The sequence below is a fragment of the Bidens hawaiensis genome, unplaced genomic scaffold, assembly GCF_021521415.1.
Source record: "Bidens hawaiensis isolate Kalapana, Puna unplaced genomic scaffold, B.hawaiensis_p1.1 tig00010730_1, whole genome shotgun sequence".
Classification (NCBI taxonomy): domain Eukaryota; kingdom Viridiplantae; phylum Streptophyta; class Magnoliopsida; order Asterales; family Asteraceae; genus Bidens; species Bidens hawaiensis.
The window spans coordinates 332,833-354,584 of record NW_027491820.1 but is presented as its reverse complement, the minus strand read 5'-3'; the positions used below and the strand labels follow the sequence as shown (position 1 = coordinate 354,584).

Below are 21,752 nucleotides of genomic sequence, written 5' to 3'. Positions count from 1 at the left end.
ATTGGTATTGTAAAATATCCTATAATAACAATGGCCACATATCAACAAATTTATCACTACTAAAGGGGTAATGGGTTAAAGACAACCACAAATTGTTGGATCTGGCATGCTCAGGCATCCACACAATATATTACAATTATAGTGAAGTTGATTATTTAAGGCCACACAAACAACATAAATAACTGAATCGTTTAATTGAGATCAAGCGTCCAAGCGAATTATTCATAGTGTTGGAGCCTGTCATGTTACCATATGATAAAATATTGAAGTGATATAAGATTACACTTAAAAGGAGTGTTAAATTGGCTTAATTCATAGTTGTGTGTACGCTAACAAGAATAGAATGATTTGGAAAAGATGATAAGCAATCACAATATTAGAAGAAGATTATAATCAAACACACTTTGTCTATTACAATAAAACATATATATATACAAAAATGGGAAGCTAATTCTAGGAATACATTTAATTACAATTATATGTAAGGCATAACTTATAGAGAGAATATCTCCATCTTTGACTAGCCATGATTCTTGGGATTGTATTCATTATTATCCTTGATATGCTCCCGCAAGATGGACGACCGTAGGATAAGTCCAATCTTGAATAAAAGTAGATTTTGTGGTATGTAAGAAAAGTTGATGAAGCAAAGACATGATTCTTGGGTTTTTTTTAATTATCATTTTAGAGGGGAATAGTGGTGGAATAGTGCGTCACCGAAAATTGACGGAGTAGTGCATCACCAAAAAAAAATTTTATTTGTGGAGGGGAATAGTGGGTCGACAGAACAGTGCATTGCCGGAATATATTTTAGTTGTGGAGACAACAGTGGGTCGATGGAACAGTGCGTCGCCGAAAAATATTTTATTGGTGGAGGGGAACAGTGGGTCGCCGGAACAGTGCGTCGGTCGGAAGTATTTTAGAGGTGGTAGAGAACAGTGGTTCGACAGAACAATGCGTCGCCGGGAAATATTTTAGTGGTGGTGGTGGTGGTGTTTGAATGAGTAATATTGTGATAGTAGGAGAGATTATTGTAATAGAGAAAGAGGAAAGGAGATTGATGGGTGCAGGATCAAGAACTTCTCGTTGGAGACATGAGCTGTGATACCATAACAAGAATAGAATGATTTGGAAAAGATGATAAGCAACCACAATATTAGAAGAAGATTATAATCAAACACACTTTGTCTATTACAATAAAACACACATATATATATATATATATATATACAAGAATGGGAAGCTAATTCTAGGAATACATTTAATTACAATTATATGTAACGCATAACTTATAGAGAGAATATCTCGATCTTTGACTAGCCATCATTTTTGAGATTGTATTCATTATTATTGATATACGCAACTCAATTTTCAAGACTCTAACAAAATAGAAATACATTAGATAACTCCCTCAATTTATATGTTTGAATTCCGATACCGCTAAGCTTTCGGTAACACTAATGTTACTGCTCATATACACATATATACCTAGTTATATGTCATATTGTTCAAATCAAGTCAAATTATCATACTTCTAATAATTAATCAAAGACTATATATCTTTTAGAATACACTAGTAAAAGTGTTCGCGCGTTGCGGCGGGGTCACAATTATAATCTAGTTCGTAGGGTGTTTCTTTTTTACCGACATTGTCGACGTTAATATTAGGTTTCCATTTAGTTTGCAATACCAAGAGTTGCCATTTTAGACAACTATAATAGGGAAGAATGTAAATATTTGAAAAGCCATATGGAGGATGTTGTATGTTGATATAAACATTTGTTTAAAGAGCATGTTAGAGAATGTAGTGTAATTGAAAATTTTATAGATAATTGATGGTGCTAAGTGTAACAATGGATAGCAATAGTGTCTGCAGCCACAGCGGATAGTTTGTCACCGACATCATTTGCAAGGGGCCCCCATAAAGATACCACCACCGATTTGTTACTGGGATATGCATAATTGGACGTAAAATATGTAGAAGACAAAATGTTCCACTGTTAATCGGGGAAAATATAGTGAGCGTACGTGTCATCCGCGATAGTTACGTCGCGTTTTGGGACCATATCGTTGTCCAGCCTCCTTTTGATGGCCTTTGTAGGTGAAAAGTGTAGGACAACGCCAATAACATCCGCAGTTAATTAAAGTAAAAGAAGCAGAAGTTAATAGAGAAAATCATCAACCGTAGGGTGTAAAAAAAAACTCATACCATTAAGTGGCAATAACTTCCTTCTGTTGTACATATTTTTGTAGTTGATCGATTGGCACAAAGTTAAAGGTGGTTTCAGGAATGATAGCTGGTTCGCCTACTGCCTCATCTACTTTAGAGTATTCATTCAAAGTCATCTCGTAGTCATTTGGTATGGTATTGAATTCCTTTTTAGCCAGTTTTAGCTACCCGTTGTATATGTAGTACACCTTTCCCAACTCAAACAAGTTGAAAAACATCCTTGCGCCGTGATTAAACATGGTTGCTTGAATTTGTGTTCCCTATAATATAGATGTTCATGTTGTTGTGTTGTTAGGAATGACATATGTAAAATAATAAGTAACATGCTTGTTAAGTGGATGAGAGGTTACGTCTTCGTCAGTTAGCTCAATATTAAAAAGTCACCCTTCGCCTCATGCATTCTTATAGTAGCGCATTGGCCCTTTGGAGGTGACACGAACTTTAATGGTCCAGTTTCCTTGATACGGGTTTAACGAAGCGAGGGGGTGCACACGCCTAGTGGTTGACATCTGTGTTGTAGGCGTTATCCTGCGATATGAATTGAAACAGACACGTTGCTGTCAGTAGTTATAAACGTGAAGTTTAACGGGCCTGAACCTGATAATTTATTTAACAGGGTCTGTTAAATTGTTTGGGGGATGGGGGGTGTGACAAGGGAAGTTGGTTGTCGATAGGCTGTTACGTTTTTAGATACACACTCATGTTCGAGATACAAACATGATCCACTACTCGTAAGCAATATGAGATCATTAGCATTAATGTGTTGGTTTCCGAATAGGGCTGGTTTCTGTTTGGGGTCTGTATTGTTTTGTGTCAGTCGTGGCAGGTTGTTTTTTTTTTTTTTCGTTTCATTTTTTCGGGGTTTAGGATTATGATTTTATGTTTTGTCTAAGTTTATTGTTTATCTTTAGGTCCACTCTTTGATTAATGTTGCTGAAAAAAGAACAAGAGGTTCAAAGTCCGGGATTTTTTTATTTTTTGTTGATCTTATGAAGATAATGCTACTGTTGCATGTTAATTCTGTTTTTCATATTATGGTTATATGTAAAAATTAAAGTGGGAATACTTGGTTTCGGTTTCGGTGCGGTTCAAGAGAAATAAATCTTTTAACTTAACCTTTTAGAAAATGAGAGAATAAAAATTCGGTATATTAATGGGGACAACAGTACTTTACTTAAGGGTACTACCAAACCGAATTAGTTGTCCTGCGGCTTAGACAACTGCTCCGAGCGAGAGCTTCAGTGCATGTCAAATTTTGCATCAGATGGGACAACATTTGAGACATAGAATGTCTCATGCATTTAACTTGACTGCCTTTTGATTTAATTTGGCCTTCGTTTCATTTATGAGTCTTAGTTGACTGCGTTTTATACACATTTACCAAATTTATCATTTTTTCTTTAGTAATGTGTCACACTATCTATATTTTGAATGATTTTTAGCTCAATCAAGGTTCTGGACCAACATAAAGAGATTCCAAATAATTGTGTTTTGAGTTATGGGGTTAATAACTTTTCAATGGTGTGAGCACTTTTTTGTCGGATGTCTTGGTTTGGAATTATTTATTTTAGACTTTTTGATGTTTCTTTCAACTTGGAAGTTCACTTGGTTTGGAATTATTAACTAAATGTTTTCTTATTTTGTTTTAGGGGACAACATCGGTGGTGCTTGCAGGCGTATTTCTGCACTAAACTTTGTTGGTGGATCATTGGCATATCATGAATTTATATTTCTTGAAGCTATAGAGGTTAGTCAATCCTACTTACTTTTTAATAATTCAGCTTTCTTGTACGTAAATTGTTTTATTATTTTTATCTTTTTTGTTTTTGTTTCAGTTTTTAACTGTTGCTTTTCCAGGAGGGCTGAGGCATTACTGAACTCATAGTTCTTGAAATACTAAAACAGGTCTGATTGGATCATTGGGCGCAGTGCAGACTTTACTAAAGACTTTGTTTAAGCTATGTCGTCTTTTATTGAGGTATTGCAGCAACAATTAGTTTGTTCTAATATTTATATATTAAAAATTCACCTCACATATTTGGTTTTTATTTTGTTCTATTCAATGTATACGGTTGAACAATGGTGCTTAAATTCACAGAAGTAGTTGGGGAAAGTTGTCCACAACAGGAGAGTCAATTACTTCATACTCGAGGTAGGTAAACGGCCGAGTTGACAGAGATGAAGTAATCGCTCATGTATAGTTGGACTTGAAACAAACCGAAAATATTTAAGTTAATGAACTTTTGATTTCAGTTTATATGGTTTGTTCGGCTCGTTTTATAGTTTCAACTTGCGTGGTCGATGAAAAGATTTCTGTATTTCAGTTTATACGGTTTACTGGACTCGTGTATTCAGTCTAAAATCAACCAAACAGATTTAAGTTAATGAACTTTTGATTTCAGTTTATACGGTCTACTCGGTTCATTTTATTCAGTCTGAAATGTCGGCTCGTTTTAGTCAGTCTGAAAATTTTTTGGTTAACAACGAACCGAGAAGATTTAAGTTACTGAATTTTTGATTTCAGTTTATACGGTTTGCTCCATTCGTTTTATGGGTTGTTTAATCAATAGTTTGAGTTGTGTTTTTTTGTTTTGGTTTCTGTTTTTCATATTACGGGTTTTATATTTTAAGCATTCAATTTGCAGTCCTGCTGCGTTTACTCGTGCCATAGATTTATGGCGGTGTAGGTGCAACTTGTGTGGTCGATGAAAATATGTCTTTGTTTTATAAAAAACAGATTTGTAATTCAAGATTTAACGAAATCAGCAGGTAGTTTGTGGTCCGAAAAACGACATCAACATAACGAAATCAGCAGGCGTTATATAAACAATAGTCAACCGAAACCCCAAAAAATTCAAAATGCAAAATGTTACCTCGTAGTCTAGTACGCGGTGCGTTTGATAGATCGTCTCTTGCAATTGTGGAGGTCGGGATTTGAAGATACCGTGCCATTGAACAAAGGGTTTAATTGGATTGGGAGTTTCAGGGAGATGGAAGGACGCCAGCGATGACCTGTACTCAATATTTACGGCGTCTCACCGTATGATATTAGGGGCATCTTAAAATGTGCAAATTACCATTTTATCCACCTTAAATCTTTTATATGTAATATAGATATAGATATACAAACTACTTTAGGTTTGCTTCCTCCAAAACAAATAAAACTAACCACAAAATTCTAACAAATTGAAGCCAATTTACAAAACTTTGAACTAAATGATCTTGAATTTTAAACACTGCATATCTCATGGTTTTGAAACTTTTCTTTCTTTAGTGCCATGAACTTTGCTGCTAACTCATCATAGTCAGGGAGTTTCGGATGCACATGAGACCATGATTCTTGAACAGGAAATGAATAACTCCTCATCACGCCATCTTCATCCCCACGTTTCTTCCAACCATTACACGGCATACTCATCGCCCTCGAAGGCTCTCCAATTGGCTTAACAATAATGCCATTTCCATGGCCTGCTTGATTAATCATGGTCTTTAGGCTATACACTCTCGATCTTTCATCATTCTTGCCACGATTCCTTGTTCCTGTTCTAATCTTCATAGAATCCCCTAGTTTCTCAATGATCGAAATCAACAAGTTGATACTTTTATGGGTTGTTGTGAACATGAAAACTCTTTGATCTTTTCCATTATTACTGTCTTTCAATGGAGGCTTAAACTCTTGAATGTCTTCTAGGTGAATAATATCTTTGGGCGTATTAATAGTTGAGTTTTCTGATGAAGATGACTTGGGCTCAACATGATAGGTTATTGATCGATTTTGATGATCAAAGTCGGACCGATTTGGTGGGAACTCAATGTCTGTAGTTAACTGTAGTTGACCCTGAAAAGATGTGGATCAAATGCATGCGTAGTAAAGTTATTGCGCACATGGTACACCCTATAAAGCACGCATGAAAAAAACGCATACCTCTTTAGAAGTAAACTCTAATGCCAAAGGTCCTGTTTGTAGAACTGTTGTCGTTATCTCTTCGACCAGTTTGTACTTCACTTGATTGGGTACCTTATTGACGGATAAATTGTCTCTAATCTGTAAGATATAATAAAAGTAGTTCAAATTCCATTACTTAAAATAAAGAGAAATTAATTTATAAAATGAAGTTGCATTAAACATATAGGGATATGTCATGATATATGTTTATGCGCATACACACCTGAAAATTGACTAGATTTCCGGGAAGTAAACCAAGAGCCCTGGCTTCAAAATGCTCCCCGTAACGCTTACTAAAGATTTTGCGTATGCGCACAAGCTCGGGCAGGTCTCCGCATCTGGCGGAGGCGAAAATAAGGCTCGATATTGCTTCATTGATGTCATTAGGGCAATCCCTAGAAATTAGAATCCGAACACATATATAAAAAAAATTAAAATGACAATTTTATGTTTAAGTAATCTTTAGAACATGTATGACATCATAATTAATCAACTAATAAAAGTAATATCAATGATCAAATATACCTATTTTCATATTTATATCACTTATAGCATTTCCCTATGTAATGATTTAAGTTAAGATAAACGATCGGATTAAAGATCATACTTGCTACGACGAATGTAGGGGAGTTGATGAGATAAAAATTCACAAAAATGAGCCAAAAGGTCGTATACGGCGATGATGCATTCGTCCTTGTAAATTTGATCCACCTGAAACATTAAGCACATTTAATTATACATATAATCATAATCATAATCATAATCATGGTCATGGTCATATATACAAAACCAATTTTTAATCATCCAAAATTTCAACATTTTCTAAAGATGAAATTATGCCCAAAATTACTTATTTTCTGTAATTATTAATTGAATATGAGCATATATACATTAGCATATGATTAAGAGGTAAATGACATCCATATTATTATCAAATCCCTATTTAATACTTAAGAAAAATATTCAAATAGTGATGAAATTGGTTATACTATGAATTTGCTAAGCTAAAAGTTTAATTTATTTAGATTTTAAATTTGATATCAATAATAAATCTTATCCAAAATATGTAATATAAATATGTAATGATCCGATGTAATATAAATGTTTTTCTACGTTAATCATCAAAAGAATAAAGGAGATCGAATACTCTATTAAATGCCGTTTGATGATGACCGTGTTTGATGAGTTGTGCGACATCGTTTCGTAATTGTCTTACAATGCAGCATCTTTTGTTCTTCAGCAGCTTCAAACGACACCTAAGCTTCTTCATCAGCTTCTTGCTGCATGTACAAAAAATATATAAATATTTAAATTAATTTAATTTAACAAAATTTAAAAGAGAAAAAAGTTACCATTTGGAGGCTTTACTCCATCCAAACATGAGATCAAACATATCTGAACCTCATGCAAGCGTACGACAACTAGCTTGTAAAGAATAACAAGTGAAGAAGGTATTTATTATTTAAAGTGGTTGGCGGTTAGTTTAAGGTGGTGGAAGTAGGTTAGAAAATATCGGTAGATAAGAAGAGTGGTTGGTTTTGTGGTTCATCTAACTATATATGTTATGTTTCTAAGTCTAGTCTTGCTGTAGGCTAGAAAATTTAGTGGGAGAAGAGGAGATAGTGGGTGGGGTAGTGGGTTACGGCTAACTGCCTTTAGGTTATGGTTATCTAATGTGATGTATTAAAAGTTATGAATATTTTAACGTCAATCATACACTAAAAGCTAGCACATTTCACAAAGATAAGATGAGAAAGTTATGATTATTTTAACTTCAATCTTACACTAAAACCGTACTTTTCACAAAGATAAGATGAGGTGTGTTCATGCCTAAAGGGGCATACCCATAAAAAAATTTTATGAGGTCGGAATTTTTTAGAATCGATTGGCTATAGTTATATAATAATTTTTTTCGGTTCAGTTTGGGTCAATTCATATAAAAAGTCATTCTAAACTTCATATAACCGAAATTAGTACGTATTACGTCATTAAAAATCCAAATGAAAGTATAATATATTTAAAATTGTTCTCTATGGGTTTTTAGTTTTTTGAAATCTAGACATAACGTCATCTCTAGAGAAATTCTTAAGCGGGCCTTTTTAGTATAACAAACACAATTATCTTTTTAAATTCTTATCACCGTTTTGATTACGGAAATTAGATTTCACGCATTTCATCGCCGAGCACAATCTTACGGAAATTAGATTTCACGCATTTCATCGCCGAGCACAATCTTTAGTCGATGCATGAGAAAAATTAATATCAGTTCAACACAATTAAGAGAAGCAATTGATGAGATCGAAATAAAAAACCCTGAAGTATGGGCGAATCGAATAGGAAAAAAATGATATAAAGGCCTCTGATAGCATGTCAAGAACTAGATATATTATTGAATTGAAAGATAGTAATAGTATAGATGAAACAATAACCGACTTCGTCTTGTTACAAACTACTAAATGTATACTGATTAAGAACAATAAACAAGAATACTTAAAACATAATAGAGATGAAATAAGAACTAAGAACGACTCAAAAGATTCTAAGATACAATTGGTAAAGAATCAAGACAAGCAAAGGATAGTGATGCCATTGAGCCTCATTAAGACCCTAGCCAAGGTGAGGATCGGAGAAGCCGTTGTGCACTTCTGATTTTCCAAAAAATGTATCAATAAAAACACTGGCGTCTGTCGATAAAACGCGATGATGGATCAAAGGCTTTTATAAAACGCGGTGGTGGATCAAATTAAGGCTGCGATAGTGCCAGAGCCCAAACACAAAAGGAGGGTGGTCCATATCTAAAGCCCAATTGCTCAATGGTATAGCCCAAAATGCAAAGAAGAGAAAGTAAAATTAGAACAAGAGAAATATGGATTATAAAATTAAAGAATATAGGAATATATATTTCAACATTTTGAAACCCATATATGGTTTCTCTATAGCTATGTTTATTGTGTATTGATCAAGTGACCCCCTCCAAAGAAGAGCTCAAGACACCTTCCTGACCACCGACACTGACAAAACTTAATGTAGACCCCGGGGTCCATCCCTCTCTCGTTTTTTGTCTAAGTTTCACCGCTTATCACCGCCCAACAACCAACCTGCATATAACGAATGAAATTGCTAGGTTTGCAGCAAAGGAAAGTAAATAAGTCAAAATCTTTGCAGCAAAGGATGTTAATTAGTAATACTATCATTTTCTAGTGCATTGCCTTTTCTCATAATGGATGCATTAAAAAAGTGAGGTGATAATGTTAATTAACTCAAAAGGTACACACTAATGTCAAATTACATCTTCGGACCATCCATGACTAATTTTCAAAAGTTAAATAATATTTTTATAGGTAAAAGTGTAAGACACTCAAAATATGAAAATTTTAAATTTTGATAGGATACTAGTAATTTCATTTTTTTTCTGTGTTCACCTCCTTGTATGAATTAGTGAGATCGAGGATTGTTTCAATGTAATCGGGTATGGGTAATTTCTAGGTCCGTGTGAAAATTATTTAGTGTCACACAGTCATATACTTTGAGCGGGAAAACAATATCAAGAATGGATTTTTTAAAGGACATGTGGCACTAGTTATTTTCTTTTATTAGAAGACGTAGGTTATGTTGAGTATTCGAAGTATTCTTCTATTACATAGCTAATGAACATAATGACTTCTTGTTTACATTATATAATTATATGCATTTAAAAATAAACAAATGATTAACGATATTGCAAATTACTCAAAAGTTATTGATTCAAACATGAAGTCCCAAACAAATCAAACTCGAGGCGAACTGGGCTCGAGTAAATTTACTTAGACAGTTTGAGTTTGGGATCCATTAATTATGGTTATACATCCTTAGATCATGCAAGTCTGAAGGGAAATTAGTAGAACGACCTCATGAGTGGGTTGCCAAAACTTTACAATATCTTTTTAACTTGGGTCCCCAAAATCTTGACTTTTTGTCAACCGAATCCTATTTCTTCATTGTTTATTATTGGCATTGCATCTTTTCAAGATTATTTAACCGTAGTGACAAAGTATGAATTATCACATTGTTATAATCTTGCTAAAGTAATTTTCTCTTTAAATCCTTGATACACTATAAGTATTTGTCTCGTAGACTGTTTATTTAGGTTCGAGTACATGTGAGATCGAGTTACAAACCAATGTCTAAGTTTGATTAGAAATCACACAAACAAATCAAACTTGAAGTCTTCACCATCATGATCAAAATCAAATAAGCTACACAAAACATGACCAAGATTAAATGTTACTAGTGAATAATATAAGATTTGACAGAAATCTTTGTTTATTATTAATAATAATTGATCAAGTATATATATGGTTAATTTGACCTATACTAGAAAATATAATCATATTACAATACAATTTGATTACCTAATATATTCAAATATAATTTCTAATATACACTTGTTGGATATCAAGTCATCGAATTACACTTGTTGAACAAAATGTCTGAATGCGTAATTAAATATACATTTAATGATAAATGAAAGATAATTAAATAAAAAATTAAAAGAATTTGACTGCTTGTGAAGGTTGTAAATTGGATGGCATCTATCTATAATATATATAAACGAAACCTCTAAAATCTTACGTGTCGCGATATGGTCGCTCCCCCCTTTTATGAAAGCCACCAGAATGCTTAATTTTTAAATGGAGGGCTCTCATTGATTTAACCCAAATTCATGGGTATGGGTCTTAACAAAACCAGATAACTCTTAAACGGGTTATAATGTCTCATTAAATTAAGAAAAAAATTACAATTTTTGTCCTTTTGAATATACAAAATTATGGAATGGGTCCTTTACGAAAATAATTTTCACTTACTATCCTTTATTTGTATGTTTCGCTCAATTTTTATCCTTTACACTAACGAATGTTAAGTTTTTCCGTTAAGTTATCTCATATGCACTGTACATGAGGGTATTTTAGTCTTTTTACAATGACTGTTTGTATAACTTAAATAAAGATAGAGTGTCCGGTACAGTTATTATAAAAAATTATTTAAATAACATTAAATTTAAAAAAAATTATTAATCTATAAAATCAAAACACCCTTCACTTTTGCCATACCACTGTTTAGTATTCTCTTACCACCACTACTGTTTGCCTTCTCCAACCACCTGGCAGCATTACAATCGAACAACCACACCTTAAAAACAAGCCACCCACCATCTCTATCTCCTAACTCGGCATCCCCGATCGTAGCCCCCACCACAACACCGTCATCCCTTGTCACTGTCGATTACATCTCAGATCTGCCTCCGTAACTCTGATGGCACTTCTTATTCACTACATCGCACCAGATCACACACATCTCTCTCTCTTTCCCTCCCTCGCTCTCTATCTGCCTCTCTTTGACTTTCAGATATGGTAGGTGCAGATTTGATGACGTGGGAGTTGTGGTTTCTCACCTTAAGATGGTAGCTAAAGATGACGGTGGTCGTGACGGGAAAATACCAGTAAAAAAGATGCAATAGCCGGTTAAACCTCCGCCGCCCAGATCTGAGGAGATGGTTGCAGGTCTTGGTTGAGGTCCCTGATTGGAATTGCATATTCCATTATGTTGTTTCGATGAGGAGATGGCTCGATTTAGATGTGATGCGGTCGTTTGGCAAGTTTATGGGATTGTCGGCATGCCGGTGAGGGATTGCCGGCAGGGATGAAGCCTGAAGATGGTTGAAAGGAAAGTTTAGGGCTAATTAATAATTTTATTTAGTTGTTACCTAATGTTATTAAAATATATTTAATAGTAATTGTATTGGAGACCCTATTATTTATTTATGTTACACAAACAGTCCTTCAAGTGTAAAAAGACTAAAATACCCTCATGTGCAGCGCATATGAGATAACTTAACGGAAAAACTTAACATTCGTTAGTGTAAAGGACAAAAATCGAGTGAAATATACAAATAAAGGATAATAAGTGAAAATCATTTTCGTAAATGGCTCATTCCATAAATTTTGTATATTCAAAAGGACAAAAATTGTAATTTTTTCTTAAATTAAAAATTAATCTTACCAATTATTTGATATGAAAATCCTATAAAATAGGGATATACTAAAATTTAATATCCAATTTAAAAAGAAAAAGATATTATTTATAATTAATAAACAATTTTATAATAAAAAACATAAGCGGGTCATGGGTCACCAAATCCACATAACTTTTAAACGGGTTATAACATATCATTTATTTATGAAACCCTTTTATCATCAAACCCTAAATATATTATTAACTTTCTTACAATAAAGAAAATTAAAATCCAAAAAATAAATATTAAAAAACAAAAAATGTAAAAACAACCATTCTCTCAAACCATCAGATTGCTTTATTTGTAAATGAAGGTTTCTCACGCATTTGACCCGAATTCACGGGTAAAGGTCTAACTAAATTCAGATAGCTCTTAAACGGGTTATACATCTCATTAAATTAAAAATTAATCTCATAAAATATTTGATATGAAAATCCTATAAAACAGGGATATACTAAAAATTAATATCCTATTTTATTAAAAAAAAGATATTATTTATAATTAAGAAACAATTTTATAATAAAGAAAATAAACGGGTAATGGCTATCACCAAATCCAGATAGCTTTTAAACCGGATTATAACATATCATTTATTTGTGAAACAATTTTATCATCAAACCTCAAGTATATTAATTATTAACTTTCTTACAATAAATAAAATTAAAATCCAAATATACATATATAAATATTAAAAATGAATAATGTAAAACAACCCCCGTGTCACACCCCAACCTAAGGCGGAAATGCCGGGGCGTGATCCGATTGCTCACAGCTCGAAGATAATATATATATAAATTGTGACAATATCTAATTAATTATTTACAAATATTACACACATTATCCAAGTATACAAAACAATTCAAATACACAAATATGAATTCATATTACGATTATCTTGATTATATCCTAAGGTCTTGTCTACGTGTCCAACTTCAATTTTCAATACAAGCAACCTGCATATGCATAGAAAATGGAGTTTTGTCAACAAACATGTTGAGTGAGTTTACCACCAAGTTTTGACCCCAAAATAATGTTAATATGATAAATAAGCAAAACGTAATAAGTGCGGCAATGAAATCAAACCATAAGCAAGTAAGTTGTCGATTAAACCATTGCCAAGCGAATCGGGCACCGGTAAATCAACTATGAGCAAATAATGAGAATAAGACCGTTTCCAAGCGAATCAGGCGGTGGTCAATGAGAATGGGAACCCTCTCCAAGGGGACATGTCAAGCGAATCAATATATTAACACATAAGCACATAACAAGTAGATTTGATTGATCACACACAATTACAGGTTTGCTATTTTTGATATGTATGTATATATAGATATGTATGTATAGTATTATATACGCATATGTCCCCAAAACGTTTATGAAAATCGAGTAAAATAGGGGAATGATAAAACTCACCTTAGACGGAAGGCAAGTGATTAATAAATTTGACAACGAACTAATGATTTAAGCGAGTCGTCCAATACGCGTCCAACGAGATTAATGATCAGAATCTAAAACTTTGTGATATGAAACTGTAAATAAAAACGAACTTAATGCCACTGGAATCAATCCAAACGGATGAGTAGAACTCTAGTTATGTTGAATTAAACGTTTAAGCGAGCTGGTACTAACCAGAATCCGAACAGCGAGTCAGAAGTCGGGTTTTGGTCAGTAGCCTTAAAATTTCGTTACGAGAATAAAAGTCTTCTGGACTGAACGTTGATTCCGACCAAAAGTATGAGAAAACGTTAAGTCAAACTAGTTGACTATTTTGTCTTTTAACGAGTTTTAAACGATTTGACCAGTCAACATCCTTCAACCACCGAAATTGATTGAAGGTTATTGACTATGGAATATTTATGAATGATTTCTAAGTTTACAACTTACTCGGAAAGTGAAAGAATCAACAGAAACGACGAGTCAAAGGTCCATACGTATGCAAAGTCAGCCAGTTATGAACGTATCTTCAACCAATAAGCAAAAACCAAAGAGTTTGAGGAGGGTCAAAGAAGGGTGACGGCTGAGAGTAGTGTTTTAGGGTTTTGGAATGATTTGTGGTAGAGAAATAATGATATGTTTATATAGGGTACACTAAATCAATCTAAATATAGTAACTTACTCGTTTAAGAACCAAATGGGCATTTAATGATTAAATCAATGTTATAAGCTGTAAATTTCGTTCTTGATCAAGGGGTTATGTATATGGACATGTATTTTAGTTTTATTAGTTTTCTTGGAGCTTAATTCACCCGATTTATGCCTAAAATAAGTAATTTGCATGCTAAAAACAAATTAGGAAACAAAATAATCAATTAATAACAAAATCGAACCAATTAGTAATAAAAATTCGTTTTTAATATTTAAGGTAAGAAAATGGACATGTTATAATATTATATAACTTATCTTGGGACATAAGTTTCGAGATTTGGGTCAAAAATAATCCCTGTACTTTTATAAATGCGATTTTTAGCCGTTTTAACTGATTTTAAGGGTTTTTAAGAACTATTTGGCATAAATGAAAGTTATGAAATTATAAAATAAGTTAAACCAAGTTGAATATCAATAAATACAAGTTTTAAATAGTTCAAAAGATCCAAATTACGTTCCCGAATCGGTTTAAACTTAAACGAATACAAATACGAAAAATCCGAGATGTTACACCCCGTATATGGGGGATAAAATCTAGTTTATAATATATATAAACGAAAACCCTAAAATCCTACGTGTCGCGATGTGATCGCTCCCCCCTTTTATGAAAGCCACCAGATTGCTTGATTTTTAAATTGAGGTCTCTCATTGATTTAACCCAAATTCATGGGTATTGGTCTTACCAAAACCAGATAGCTCTTAAACGGGTTATAACATCTCATTAAATAAAAAATTAATCTTACAAATTATTTGATATGAAAATCCTATAAAATAGGGATATACTAAAATTTAATATCCAATTTAAAAAAAATTATTTATAATTAATAAATAATTTTATAGTAAAAAACATAAGCGGGTCACAGGTCACCTAATCCAGATAACTTTTAAACGGGTTATAACATATCATTTATTTATGAAACCCTTTCATCATCAAACTCTAAGTATATTATTAACTTTCTTACAATAAAGAAAATTAAAATCCAAAAACTAAATATTAAAAAACGAAAAATGTAAAACAGCCATTCTCTCATGCTATCAGATTGCTTTATTTGTAAATGAATGTTTCTCACGCATTTGACCCGAATTCACGGGTAAAGGTCTCACCAAACCCAGATAGCTCTTATACGGGTTATAACATCTCATTAGATTAAAAATTAATCTCATAAAATATTTGATATAAAAATCCTATAAAACAGGGAAATACTAAAAATTAATATCCTATTTTATTTAAAAAAAAAAGATATTATTTATAATTAAGAACAATTTTATAATAAAGAAAATAAACGGGTAATGGGTATCACCAAACACAGATAGCTTTTAAACCGGATTATAACATATTATTTATTTGTGAAACCATTTTATGATCAAACCTCAAGTATATTAATTATTAACTTATTACAATAAATAAAATTAAATCCAAATATACATATATAAATATTAAAAACGAATAATGTAAAACAACCCCCGTAATACGGGGGGATAAAATCTAGTATATAATAAGAAGCAAATATGATATCATATAACTTTTAGCTTGATTTTATAAAAATGTCATTTACTAAAAACGTTTTATAATAGTAATAATAATAGCAAAAAGAGAAAATTACTGTTTGAGTCCCTGTGGTTTTAAGGCGGAGGCATAATGAGTCCCAAATTTTTTTTTTGAATTGGTTGAGTCCCCGTGGTTTCGAAAATGAACCATTTGAGTCCCTGCCATTACTTAACTTTCAGGGTAAAACGTTCATTTTACTGAAACCACAGGGACTCAAATTGTTTGTTTCTGAAACCCCATGGACTCAAATTGTTCGTTTCTGAAACCACGGGGACTCAACCAGTTCAAAAATTTTTTCGGGTACACATTGTGTCTCCGTCCTAAAACCACAGAGACGCAAACAGTAAACATATTTGAAGGCATAATAATTAAAGTAATACAAGTTGAGGAAGTTGAGGAACATGATAATGGAAACCATGTAGCTAGCTGCATGAAAGATGCCACAAACGTACAATGTGATAATAAAGTAAATGTACCTGCCACTTTGCATGGAACAAACAATTTTAAAAATAAAATAATTTAGGTGGTATTTATTTTTTGTCTGAAGATCTTTCTGGCCTCTTATGTTTGCACCGCACAGACCTTTAGGCTTGAAGACTGTTTGTTTTTCTGAAGTATTTCATTAAAAAACGTATTCGCGCCCTCTCTCCCACGCAAACATGGACCACACTTTCTCAATTCTTCAAACCTCTTCTCCTCTTTTGTTTCCTTCTGCTCTCTCAAACTCCAGGCATACCCTTCTTCAGCCCTCAAATCCCGTCACCCCTGCCCCCCTCCACCTCCAATTCCGACGCCACCCTTACTCCATGCCGCCGCCGCGCCGCCGCCCCTGCCTCCTCTACCTCCGGCCAGCCACAGCTGCTCCGCCCCTGCCTTCGCAACCCCGCCTCCCACGTTGTTCCTTCGCCGGAAATCAAGGTAAGCATCATCAGTAGCCGCCAAAATCCGATTCTTTGTAGCCTACCTTCAACTTTCAACTTTCTGAATTGATTCTTTCACGCATCATATCTCCTATATTGTTGATATCATGGTGCTATTGTCTTCAATTTTAGTTAAATTGTTCATTTATTGGAAACCTAGGATTACTAATTTCACTTTTGGGGGGATTTTGAACTTTAAAATTAGGGTGTGAATTGAGTTATTTTGGGACTACGTCAACCTTAATTGTGGTTTCTTTTTTCAAATAAAATGTTTTTTTTTTCCTTTTACAGGTGCATCCATGTGTGTTTAGAGATTGATATCATGCTGTCGTGATGATAACATGGTAGTGTATAGAGTGGTTTCTACCGAAGCTACTGGACTTTGCTCAATGATACGTTCACTTAACATTTTCAATTTCATCTATTGATAAAGGCATGTAGGGTGTGATAAAGGCATATAGGGTGAATTGTCATAATATGTGGTGAATATTCATACTGTAGCCAATTCAGGTGATACATCTTAAGTTCATGTTATGCCATTGATCTTAGAACCATCAAGTCTTCAGTTTGTTAACATTTATGTGATCAAGCATATCATTTTTTATTTATTAAAGCTACAAAATTTTATAGGCTACTTAACTGTGTGTTTACTCGTGAACAACGGGCTGTAGCCTAGGTGATCGGACCGAAGAGTGTAATAGTTGCGAGGGTTGCGTCTAAAGTCCATCGAGTGGTATACACTTCGTCGGCTGGAGGGGTGTACATGGATCCTATTAGAGGTCCGTCTGAATATACAGTAAGTGCTTTTTTCAATAGCAGGTATTTTTTTTTTAATTTTTATAACAAGTCGTTTAGATGTGCTTTTCGTTTATGAAGATGCATTTTTTATAGAAGAAAAGTGGGGTACTTGTTGGAGCTCAAGAGAAATTTGCAGAACTAAAATAAGTAGAGATAATTCTTTTTTTTTTTTGAAACTTGGTTATACATTAGATATTTGCAAACTAATCAAAATGAAGTTGTAGTTGGATTGCTCTCAATGTTATTTTGTTGTAGTTGCAGTTGGATTTGCATCTTATGTAGTTAAGAATAAATCTCATGATCTATTGTTGAACCTTATCTTGTATCAAAGTACGGGACAAATGACTTAAAAAAATGCTACTGTAGTTTTATGAATATTATTTCGGTGTTGTTTGACTATTATTTAAATTCAGCTTATTTAAAAATTTTGTTTTATTTTAGCAGTCTGCAGACACTAAAAACAAACAGTTTTCTTCTTGTAAACTGCAGAGATTTGGTCCACCTCTTCTGCTACAGATGCCTGCAGATGTGGTCCACAGACTGCAGACATTTTACATCTGAAAAAACAAACAAAACCTTAATAAATGTAATACGTTTAAATAAAAAAAAATGTTCTAATAAAATAAAGTAAATGCCACTTTGCGTGCAAGTCAGTCACGTTCGTGGTCAATGTTTTGGGGTAAGCGACTAATTAGTATTTTAGGATTAATTTATTAAGATTATAATATCTCATCAACATCAAGATTTTTTAAATTAATATCATAATAAAATAGGTTATTTCATGTGTTTTAAATATAGATGAGTAGATGACTGATCGACATTGTTACGTATATGCATACTCTCTATTTTGTTTGAGATCAGTAAACTATAGAAAAACATATAAAAGAATACTATACTTACAAACTCTTATTATATTTTAATCGTAAATATTACATTAATCAAACGAATGAAGACAAAGAAAAAAAGACAATTAATATACTTATGAGTTATATATGATCTACAATTCGACATGGTATCTGTATATGAAATTTGTGAAGTGGTTGTAAGTATTTTCTAAATTACTATGATACGAGTTTTTTTTTGTTTTTATTTTGTTTTATCTTTTATTTTTTACAGGAAACTTATATTTGATTTCAATAAGATTTTGATTTTCTTTTGAATGTTTTTTTTTATTTTTGTAACGTATTGGATTTGATTGCTCACTATTACCTTGATGTAAATTTATTTATTTATTTATTCTATAATCTATATAAGAGTTTTTAGCAATTAATTATGATTTACAAATGTTATCAGTTCATCTGTATGATATTGTTATAAGAAAACATTCCAAGTCAGTTCGGTCTTTGTAAAATATTGATAAAGTGATTTATATATATGTAATACTACTATATGTTGGTTGATTCCTACACAGACCCTAGTTATATAAACACAGAAAGTAACATAGTGATGTACCTGGCAAGGTATTGATATTGTTTACAGCTACCGTCTTAGTATTTGTAGAGAAATAATTAAAAATCAATAATTATTTTCTTATGTCTATTAGAAGTAAAAGGTTTCCTTGAGAGCATAAATGTCCTTTCGAGTATCCAAACACCATCTGGATCTGGATTTGATATCAGTTCTCACCAGGTGAATACAAACATTCCTCATTATAAGCTGATCGGTATCATTCTGTTAATTAAGTAGAACCTAATGACACACGTATCAATGTTAATTCATATATACTAAACTTATGTTACCAACCAAATCTATGCAACAAGCCGAAATCAATAAATGAGACCTCGAGTTTCATCGGATTATATTGATATGAGTATGAGATTTTGTGTCTCGGACTATTGTATGGTGTCGCAATGAGGTTACAATCTTCAGGATGCGAAACTGTGATCTTAGAATCTTGGATGATAAAGTTTGATACATCAATCATTTAGATTAAAAATATGTGTACGTAATTTGATGTTGTACATTCTAGGATGATTTTAATGGTGCATATAGTATGTGATAAACTATATTGAAAATGTATTATTTACTTTCTCCTTACTTTTATAGCCCAAATTCTTGTATGATATTACAGCACTTATGTAAAGTTGATGATATGTGTTTTCAGATCAATATATTATCATTATTATTACTTTTATAAGAATTATTAATTTATCCAACAAAAAGTTATGATTTTTAAATTTCCTGTACAATCAACCTATGCAGTCGATCTCGCTGATATATCACCGATATATTAGTGATATATCGGTTATCGGTCCCTTGGCGATATATAAGTCATAATATCAGTTTAGAATATCGGTACCGATAATATCAATGATATTGACGGATATTTGACCAATATTGGACTAATATTTGACCGATATATCACCGGTATTCCCGATATTAGTGATTTAAGCCTTAATTATCAACTTTTAGTGTTCAATATTATTGTTTTAACTCTTAATCAATTCTTACTTACTACGATTGTTAGTGTTTTTGCAATTTGCAAAAGGTTAATTTATAAACGGTGAGAGACTATACTGAATTATTAGTGTTAAATTGTTATATATATAAATTTTACATGATATTAAAATTACCGATATCCCACCGATATCTCACTGCAATAACCGATATCTCATATATCGGTCCTTGACCGATATCCGATATTTTTCCACATTAACTGATTAGCAATCAAGTGCAAAAATAAGCTACTTCAACTTGTGATTATATAATTTTAATAACGCAATCATGCCAAAGAAAATAAATCCAAATCTCATTCAACTCGGAAAGACTCGGCCTGAGTTTACTTACAACTCGGTCCGCAATTATCTCCCAAGCAAAAAACCACAATCAAACACTCTACTTCACCCCTAACATTACACAAAAGGGTGAAAATAGACACCAAAAGACTACTTCTAGTCTTAAAAAAAATAGAAAAGTAGTTAGATTAAGATTTTAGATTAATCAACTCGGTTTAACAATTAATGCCGAGTTGACTAATAAGTGGCGTGCTTACACGCCAGCTTTTTTAATACGAGCTTGTGGTTTCATACACCATACATTTTTTTTTCGTTTATATCGCATGTGGTGTATGAAAACCAGATCCCTTTTAATAAACGGATCCATGTAGGAGTGGCTTAGACTCCGCCACATTACCCACGTGGCAAAACCTCCGAAACTCTTCTACATCGACGGACCGGCCAGATTTGCTATTCGGGTCATGTTCGGGTCGTGAAACAAAGCGGAGGATCTCTTCGAACTCGGATTCTTCACAAGGAATGGTTAACGGACCTGTGTTGCAGAACCCGTATTCTTCTTCGGCTTCAAATAGAAGCTTCTGGAAGACCGGGTGGTTGAGGTACGTAGCTCTGACGATGAAACTCCGGCAACTGGTGCCAACGCATATCGCCACGTGTCCGGCCGGCACATCGGTTGCTGTTAATCTGTTGGACGATGCGGCTCGTCTACGCCAACGGCAGAGCATCTGCCGGACTCTGACAATGTGGCGGATTTGGCTTGATTTTCCGGTTGCCGGTGACATTGGATTGGTGGTTAGATCGGAGTTGTGTTTGTGTATAGTTTTTTTACATTTATGTGATGCACGGTATTTTTGGGTGGTGGTTATATAGAGAGTTGAATGTTATTTGAAGGACGAAAATGCCCCTGGAGGCTGGTATTTCACAGAATCACAGTGGCCGGTTATGTTGTTAGCCACTTGCAGGATAATAATAATAATAAAAAAACTAACTCTTGTGAGCACTATGTCACGGAGCTATCCCTCAGACTCCGTGTGGCGCCTGAAGGCCAGCCAATCGGTCCGCTCATGATCAGGGTCTGCTGGTTTCGTTCTGCCTTGGACTCATCAGGCGAGCGGCAACAGCTCGCAACCAGCGATGCGTTTGTCATGCAAGCACGATTAGGCATGTATGCCTTCCTTCCCGCTGAGGCCGTGCCCAATGAAATCCGGGATGAGCCAACAAACCCAAGCGTTACGACACAACTTAAGCATCTCGATCTTCAAATATTTGGTCCGTGACAACTAGGGGCAGATCCAGCCCTGCTTTGGAACCCACAAGGTTTGAAAAAAATCAGTGAGAACCTTGTACGATTTGTAAAAAATTAGTGAGAATATTTGG

General features: G+C 33.5%; 2 protein-coding genes across 2 annotated transcripts; both read right to left on the bottom strand.

Annotated features, from left to right (window-relative positions):
* Positions 1-5,396: 5,396 nt before the first annotated feature.
* On the bottom strand, positions 5,397-7,570 carry LOC143535948 (uncharacterized). Its single transcript, XM_077030056.1, has 6 exons — positions 7,529-7,570; positions 7,324-7,456; positions 6,784-6,887; positions 6,400-6,571; positions 6,156-6,275; positions 5,397-6,056 (listed from the first exon to the last, which is right to left on the bottom strand). The coding sequence occupies exons 1-6, from the start codon at positions 7,567-7,569 to the stop codon at positions 5,460-5,462; spliced, it is 1,167 nt and encodes a 388-aa protein (XP_076886171.1). The 5' UTR covers position 7,570; the 3' UTR covers positions 5,397-5,459.
* Positions 7,571-20,725: 13,155 nt separating this feature from the next.
* On the bottom strand, positions 20,726-21,157 carry LOC143535921 (auxin-induced protein X10A-like). The gene has a single exon (XM_077030037.1). The coding sequence runs from the start codon at positions 21,155-21,157 to the stop codon at positions 20,726-20,728; it is 432 nt and encodes a 143-aa protein (XP_076886152.1).
* Between the last annotated feature and the right edge of the window lie 595 nt (positions 21,158-21,752).